The 8,745-nt window shown below is 37.5% G+C and overlaps 1 protein-coding gene across 1 annotated transcript; it reads right to left on the bottom strand.

Moving 5' to 3' along the window:
* Positions 1–5,229: 5,229 nt before the first annotated feature.
* Positions 5,230–8,245, bottom strand: LOC105389450 (UDP-glucosyltransferase 2). The gene is made up of 4 exons (XM_011560568.3): positions 7,365–8,245; positions 6,701–6,923; positions 6,120–6,339; positions 5,230–5,772 (listed from the first exon to the last, which is right to left on the bottom strand). The coding sequence occupies exons 1-4, from the start codon at positions 8,199–8,201 to the stop codon at positions 5,472–5,474; spliced, it is 1,581 nt and encodes a 526-aa protein (XP_011558870.3). The 5' UTR covers positions 8,202–8,245; the 3' UTR covers positions 5,230–5,471.
* Between the last annotated feature and the right edge of the window lie 500 nt (positions 8,246–8,745).

Here is an 8,745-nt window from a genome sequence, read left to right as displayed (position 1 = left end):
TATTTATACCTAGTTATAAAATATACAATTCAACTTTAACACAAAGCCATTTTGTCTTAAAAAGATTTCCTGCCAGTGCCATAAACAGGAAACACCTAACACCCTCTTCGTTTAATGGAAAAAGTATTTTACTGCCAAAAACGCCATAAAAGTAAATAATTAACTACAATGTCTCGTAACAAAACAAAAGACCGTAAAAAACCCTTACTTTTCCTATTATCAAGTATAAATTTACATAAAATGATATTTTGTGTCAAGTCAGTTCGTGACTTCACAAACGGGGTTTTGTAACTGAAAACCATCGCTATGGCCTACCATAATATCAAGCTGAGCTAGAACTCGTTTCAGCACCGGGAAGCTACACTCCCGCTCAATTATTTAAAAAAAAAACACTAACGCCTTGTACTAATGTACTCCCTTGCGGGGTAGGCAGAGGTGCATTGCTGCACCCACTTTTCGCCAGAGTGTTATGTTATTCCCAATGTAATAGGGGGTGGGCCTATTGCCATTTTACGGGCACATCCAAGACCTAAGAACAAATATCAGTGTTTAAACAAATATCTGCCCCAGCCGGGAATCGAACCCGGGACCATCGGCTCAGTAGTCAGGGTCACTAACCACTACGCCATTAGGTCGTCGATAATTTTTTTAAGTACCTACCTACCTTTAATACATTTTTTAAAACCTTATTTTTGTATGACATAGGTTACCTATTATATTATTTTCCAAACTTTCTTTCTTTTGTCAAAAACATAGTAGGTACAAACGCGTATAACATCACTACACACTAAAATGTTGTTCTATTTGGTCATAAACAATACACAAAAACAATAAAATCTTGCGTTTATCTGCATGACGCCGTCCACGTATGAAATGGTAGGGAAACAATAGTGGGCGAGCAATGGACGGCGCACGGGTGGTGGGCGACCTCGATAGCGCATCACTAGTGAAAAATGCAGCACAAGGCATAAGATTATAGCGATATAATTATGTGTAATCACTTTCATCACTTGGAGGAATCGATAACCAATGGGGTAAACGCGTTCTGGAGTGGAGGCCGCGACTAGACAAACGTAGAATGGGACGCTATTCGGCTAGATAGGGTGACGACTTGCGAAAGGTGGCTGGTTATGATTGCATGCGGAAAGCTATAGATCGCATCCAGTGGCATGCTTTGGGAGCTTTGGGAGAGGCCTACGTCCAGCAGTGGTCTGCTATAGGCTGATGATGATGAATCACTTTGAAATGCCTGAACCAGCTACTGTGCCACCACCGACACATTAGCAATTAATAATCCTTAAGAAGCGTTGCTCGCCAGTCCTCATCTGTCAAATCCATACAAGCTACGTCAGATTTGACTAGCGATCGACGCTGCTTCTTCTTCAAGTGCCTCTCTACTTCAGGATAGTGGTCAGTTCTGTAAAAGGTTCCCTGTAAGACATTTAGATTAAGAACCTAGCGATTATTTTATAACATTATTTGGTCAATAGTGTTTAAGTTTCTTCCGTTAAGTTTAAGATTGAAACACTATTGACCGAATGGTCTTGTAAAATAATCGGTACTTAATCTAAATGTCTTGAGGAAACCTCTTAAGGAAGTAGAAAAAACCATTTACGAATACCGTCGCTACATTGTCATTCCATTTAATGGCTCAGAGTAAATTGATAATGGCAATTGCCCAAACAGTATCTTTACCTTATCCTGCCGAAGGTTCTTTTCCTATTAACATCACCACGTGGACTATTCCGCTAAATGTATGCACGGAAAAGTAGTGTCAAATATAAATGTAATAACCTAATTGTAGAAGATCCAAGGAAATAAAAATCTTTGCCCAGTACCTAGTAGGAAACAAAAAATACTTAAATAAAATTTGAGTATCTACCATCATCATCACAACTCATTATGTCCCCACTGCTGGGGCACGAGTCTCCTTCCAAAGGAGCAAAGGTTTTAGGCCTAGTCCACCACGCAGGCCTAGTATGGATTGGTGGACCCCAACACAAGGGGCTCTCAGTTAGGAGCAGACAAGACACCAAGGAGGAAATATGAAGACAGAAAAAACAAATGAACAAAGTTTGCCTCCCCAAGTAAGCGTTGTCGTCGTCATAATTTTAGTAGCAAGTATTACCGGTAAACATATTGATACGACAGACATCAAAGTAGGTCACTAGGTAATGACAATAGTTATTTTGTTTATTTGCTCCTGATTGTTGAGGTGTGAAATTGGGTGTTTTGCATCAATTGCTATATTTAGATGGGAACAGTCAGGAGCACTAAACTAATATTATAATGTAATTTTTCCCCAAAATGAAAAGTGCAATTTCCTTGCCTCTTTTCAGGCAAATCACAACTACTTTCAGATGATGGACTTACTCTTTGAGCACTACAGCAAAAGAATCTTACTTTATATTATAAAGGCGAATGTTTGTTATTTCTTCAAGTTAAAACGGCTAAACCTATTTCAATGAAATATGGAGTTAGCTGACACCCTGGATTAACACTTGCAAAGGCTACTTTTGATAGCGGAATTCCCACGAGAAAACTTTTTAAGGCGAAGCTCGCTGGCTAAGCTCGCGGGAACGGCTAATAATAGATAAGCTGACATGAGCACCACAGCCAAATGCATCTTTTCTTACAACAATATTTCCTCTTGTACCACACTCCTCTGGTCTACTTACAACGCAATATCGGCCGAGTCTTATTGAATGGCTGAAGCAGCTCAGTTCATTGAAGTGTTCTTTAGGCTAATTAAAATCTTTACAATCATACGTCATAAACATAGCCAGGTGTACGTTGTTCGAGTACTTACCATTAGAAGGTATATTATAAGCATTTCTTTACCTAATATAAAAAGCTACGCCTTGTAGATAACATAGCTATGATTCAGGGGATTGCCGTGGTGTGACCTCCACCAAACATTAGCAACTACCAAATCTGACGTAACTTGTATGGATCTGACAGATGTATAACAGCAGAGCAATGCTGCATTGTTAATTGCTTATGAGTTGGTGGTGGTACGGTATCTGATACCTGTTCAACCTTCAGTTGGGTATGAGAGGCGCCTCCTCGAGTAAATGTATCATTATAATTATAATTATTAAATTGTCTTCCATTAGGAACCTAGGTAGGTACTGAAGCGTCTGTCACACACACGTACCATTCCGTCTAACTTATGAGACTCTTATTTTTGGTACTTAATGGGATTTAAGCAAAATACGAGTATATCCGTAGTCCACCTTTACCTCATTATTGTCACCGAAACGCTATAAATAAAGGTTTACATTATTAATAATCTCAGCTTGTTCTGAAATCCAGTGAAAAGCACTAAACTAATAGCGATCAAATCGACCGAGTGGAAAAAATATATCCGTTTCGGATCCACTGGGGCAGAAGGATATTGAACATAATGCCTGGGGATCCATCAACACGCTTGCGAAAAGCCTATCATATATTTTATGTTCAAATATTGTTGGACCTACGGAGATTCCATTTCTCCATGTCATTTCTGTTGCGGTTATTTCATTATCAGATATTGTATCATTTTCAGGAATATTTATATTTTTATTCTTGTGTAAAATGACGTCATTGGGTGTCATATTATTATGACAGTGTGAAATTTATGCCACTCTCTGTGGTGTTGAGAATTACACACATTATACACATTGTGTATGTATGTATAATGTATGAAACTATCCAAAAATATTTCCTTCCCCTTTAACAGAATTCTAATAGGCTGAGTAAGGTGAGTTTTCCTCGTCTTCGAATTGTTCATACAGACACACACACAATTTGTCGACTTTACAAAAGTTCTGTATTTTGGAAACAGATAGGAATAAACTTATACCGAAGCAATATCTGTTATATTTTACGTCTACACAAATTTCGTATCGGAAGTATGATAAAATATTATTTATGTACTTATGGGTTTCTTTGTAAGAGTATGAGGTTCTTCAAAAGTTTCATCATGATAAGGGGGGCTGAGTATGGTTATAAATGAAACAAAATTACACAACAATCATAATGAATTACAGGATATTAAATTTGGGTATGGTATTGTATTATGTATAACACTGCAATCCTAATCCTAACTACAATATTATAAACTAGCTGTTCCCGCGCGCTTCGCTTCGCCTAAAAAAGTTTTCCCGTGGGAATTCCGGGTTAAAAAGTAGCCTATGTTCTTTCCCAGGGTCTAGACCGTATGTATACCAAATTTCATTCAAATCCGTTCAGTAGTTTTGGCGTGAAAGAGTAACAGACAGACAGACAGACAGACAGACACAGTTACTTTCGCATTTATAATATTAGTAAGGAATAAGGAATAGTAAGGATGTGAAAGTAACTGTGTATGTCTGTCTGTTACTCTCTCAAGCTAAAACTACTGAACGGATTTGAATCAGTTTTGGAGTACATTATGGCCTAGACCCTGAGAGAGAACATAGGCTACCCGGCTATTTTTATCCCGGAATTCCCACCGGAAAACTTTTTAAGGCGAAGCGAAAACTGCAGAGCTAGCGTTTAATAAATAAATTTATCTTGAGGTGAATTCCTAAGCTTCTACCTTTTGGCATCGTACGCAACGGACATACGCACAAGTGCGGTTTTTCATCGGCATTGCCGACGCCGCCGCCGCGCCGTTTCTCCATTATGTTAATCGGTTTGGTCCGATACGTACGATAACGATAGGTGGGCGCATTGCTTTTAGTTTATACCTAAGTACTATAATTATCAATGTAAATAAAACTAGAGCTAGAGATTTTTAATTTTATATTTCAATATTATATCTACTTTTAGATATTATATTTACACAGCAACCATCGTTTATTAATTAAACACTAGTTGCATTCCTTATCACAATAAAATTATAATACCTATTTAACATCGTGTATTGATAAAAATATACCCGCAGAAAATCTATAATCGGAGGATTTAAAATGTGATCTTGTATGTAATCAAATAGTCTTGTCGGATTTATTTGAGTAATCGAGTTACATAAGTATACAGGATGTTCTAAAAGTGGTATTGGACTCAAAGGATTTAAATAAATAGTGTACCTACTAGAAAGGATTCTAAATAAATTTTGTTCTAAGCGTTTTAAAAATTCACAAAATACAATTGCCTATTTACTATGGAGATAAGTTTTTTTGCGAATTTCCAAAAGATGCAGAACAAAAGTTGTGCAGGATGACTTGAGTAGCCTCCTTTCAGCTTAGTATATACCAGTTTTGCAACACCCTGTATATGTAAAAATAAGTATGTTGGTTATCTTATCATGTTAGTAGTAAATCCAAAGTAACAAATAATTACTTGCATTGAAATCACTACCGATCGAGGTGATCAATATGACGTCAGAGAAAAGTACAGGAAATACGGAATATTTACTGTATCTTTGACGAAATTATTATTATTATTTAATAAATTATTTTGTCACGTAAGTACATAGAAATACACTAATCGAATAAATTATCTATCTAATTCTTCTTCACCTTCTTTGTATCTTTCTTAACATCAGTCTTACAAAGTTTACACTTACGCACAAGAAACAGAACAATAGTTACAAAAATTACAAAAACTAGCAAGGAAATTCCACAAAGTGCCAGCACAACATCTAGCATTAGGAACTCGCTCCACGAAATGTTGAAAGACGGTGATCTGAGATGCTTTGCCCCTTTGTTCCGGATGACATATTCGGTCCACCACACCGCCCGCTCCAAGGGAGTTTCGGGCTGGTCTTTGACTAGTTTGCTCAGTTTCTGAATGTTTTCACGATAGCTGGAAACAAGATGGAAAGAGTTTAGATAATCTTAATCCTTTTGGAATTTTCTGCCACTTGTAGATTATTTCTCTATTTTAAGAAGATAAGCATGCTATTGATAATATTACACTCATGAGCAATGTAAAAGTTCCGGTGACAAAAGCACCAAGTTACTTCTAAACGAAAAAGGCTACCTTAATGAAACCATCTAAAATATTGAAGTAGGTATATTTAACAGCGCAACAGAATATGACCAACTAAAACGTTTTTTTTAATGAAATGTCTTTAAAAGATTGGGTCCAAATGGTGTAAACATTTTGTAAGTTTATTTTTTATTGCTCGCAAGTGTAAGACAAACACTAACCTCTCATCCTCCACAACATCCATAACAGCTGCCACCAGATCCTCAGCTCTCATCGTGACCAGATCGAGCTGCTTCCCGATGCCGTGTTTCACGTATCGTTCTACATTGTACCACTGGTCGGCTAACGCAGGGAGTCCTACTAGTGGGACGCCTGCGTCGATTGCTTCATCGGTGGATTGGAGGCCTCCTTGAGTCACAAACGCTTTGATGTTGGGATGGTCTGAAACATAAATGTTGTTTTGTTTTTACCGCCCGACGAAAAAGTGGGGTGTATTAAAATTTTGACGTGTGTGTATGTGTATGACGTATATCTCTGTGTGTGTGTGTGTGTGTGTTCCTGTCTGTGGTAGCGTAGGTTCCAAATGACAGATTTTCGATTTGTTTTTTTGGGTCGTATGTAATTTAATCGAAACATTGCTTGGTATCAAATTTAAAAGCTCCAAAAGTAAATTCGTTTTTTTTAGTTTTAAATGAAATATTTTTTTACGAATTCAATAGTCATTGGATAAACTATCGAAACTCTATGCTCAAAGGCCAGTTTAAATAAAAATAAATAGAAAAATACAAATACATCAACTTACGCAACAAATCACGCTGGGGGAACCATTTTGAGTGTTTAATATTTTTGGGCAGCCAAGGCAGTTCAATGCCATCGTATTTCCATAGAACATCATAGGGCATTTTATCGAAAGCCTTAACAAACTCTTTCAGTAGTGTGGCGTCCATTTCCGCTATCCGAACATTTGTGCCCAAACTCACGTAAACTACACCACGTTCTGAACTATCCAAATATTGTTTCAAATCCTGGAACAAACAAAATATGTTATAGTTACTTAACATAAAACATTCGAATTTCACAGCTAGCTGTTTCCCTCGAGCTTCGCTTTGTAAGATTTTTGACCACCAGTGAGATTATCACCACCAAACATTAGCCATTAACAATCCAGCCATGCAGGGTGGCCCGCTTGTCAAATCTGACATATAAATATCTGACAGATATTTGACAGTCGAGCGACGCTGATTATGTATCGTTAATTGTAATGACTGTATCGGTGGTGATACGGTAGCTGAAGCGACCCTCAGCCGTCACACAATTTCTAAGAAAACGTCTTTTGCGTTGGCCCCTAGGGTCCTATCAATAGCTTTACTTCACCAAAAGGCTTTTTTTTGTTTTAACACCACGAAAAACAATAATTCTTCATTATTATTCAGACAAAACATACGGCTTATTTAACTTGTATGTACCTTAGGTAAAGGCTGAACAGGCTTCATATGGAGTCCTCCCAAATAAATTACATTAGGAGGCACGGGGCGGGCAGTCTCAAACACCTGATTAGTATTTATAAACATCAGGTCAATACGATCTCTCAGCTCATCTAGACTTGGAGTTTCATCACCAAAGTACTGCTTCATCAAGCCATGCTCGTAATAACTCATAGCTACTGCCCCTAATCGTAGTACAACATCGATGTAGAGTTGCTGAATCTTCTCTATCAGTGTCAAGTTCAGGTAACGGTCTCTGAAATAAACTGGATATAGGAAGGGATGGCCGCTCGCCGCTCCAAGAGTTTGGAAGTTACTTCCAATGCCAAAGAAACTGCTGAACCAAATCATCGGTGTGTCGAAACGTTTCGCATATATCATCGGAAAATTGTACAGCGCTTCGCCAATGACCAGATCAAACTTTTTAGTGTCATCGTTCAGGATTTTATTTAGCTCTTCATTCTTCATCACTTCTTCGGCACAGTTTAGAATGACTTTAAACTTGTTGAGTTTTAACATGTCGTGAGGTGTGATGACAACACCGCGTTTGGGGTTTCCTTTAGCCATCAAAGTTTTGAATCCTTCATAACCATGGCTTATGTCGATTTCCGTAATATTGTCCTTCGGTCGGTCCTTTGGCAATCCAGGGTCTGGTGTGATCACTACCAATTCATGTCCTCGTTTCGCCAGCTCGTAAGTCAAAGCTCTAAACACTACTTGGTGGCTGACAGAAGCCATGGGGAATATCCCCAGTATTCTCGATGAATCCACATCACTTGCCGAAAACACTAAACCTAAAATACACAAGAATGCCCACATTTTCAACCACGAAACGATTAAGACTAGTTCATTGTGACATTTGGAAAATGTATTTATAATAATTTATCATTTGGTGAGGATTTTTGATAAAGCAGTTAATCTGATATGACTTCATGTGACTGATTTAATTAATCATTATTTTATCCGAGACAACCCGACTTTATATCTGGTGTAAAAAAGATTTGATGACCTTAAAATATAGTAAAATTTATCAGATGTGACCACAAACAGCTGGTCAGAAGTTTTCAGCTCTAGTATTTGTGATAAAGCGATGGATCGACTAAAACTACTGGAGTTAGTGATCGAAAAGCCTTTTTAATAATGCCCAGATAACACTAATAATAATTGTAATAAGCTTATCTACATACATCTACACGTTGTGTCCTATGTTCTGAACATAGCAATTAACTTAGTAGATATAATATCAAATTTGCTAAAACATGATAGATATCTAATTAATCTCAGAACACAATACACATGAGTGAGTTAATATCCCATTATTGATTTAAGTGAGATAAGATATCAGTACATGCTGAACTAGCTT

The sequence above is a fragment of the Plutella xylostella genome, chromosome 28 (genome assembly GCF_932276165.1).
Source record: "Plutella xylostella chromosome 28, ilPluXylo3.1, whole genome shotgun sequence".
In the NCBI taxonomy this organism is placed as follows: Eukaryota; Metazoa; Arthropoda; class Insecta; order Lepidoptera; family Plutellidae; genus Plutella; species Plutella xylostella.
Note: the sequence above shows the minus strand (reverse complement) of the source record. Positions and strands in the feature narration are given on the sequence as shown.

Excerpts from the sequence above, each read along its gene's own strand:
- LOC105389450 (XM_011560568.3), bottom strand. The coding sequence starts at position 8,201 with ATGTGGGCATTCTTGTGTATTTTAGGTTTAGTGTTTTCGGCAAGTGAT. Across the intron at positions 6,924-7,364 it reads CTGTTCAGCCTTTACCTAAG|GATTTGAAACAATATTTGGA; the intron begins GTACATACAAGT and ends TGTTTGTTCCAG. Across the intron at positions 5,773-6,119 it reads GATGTTGTGGAGGATGAGAG|CTATCGTGAAAACATTCAGA; the intron begins GTTAGTGTTTGT and ends TCTTGTTTCCAG.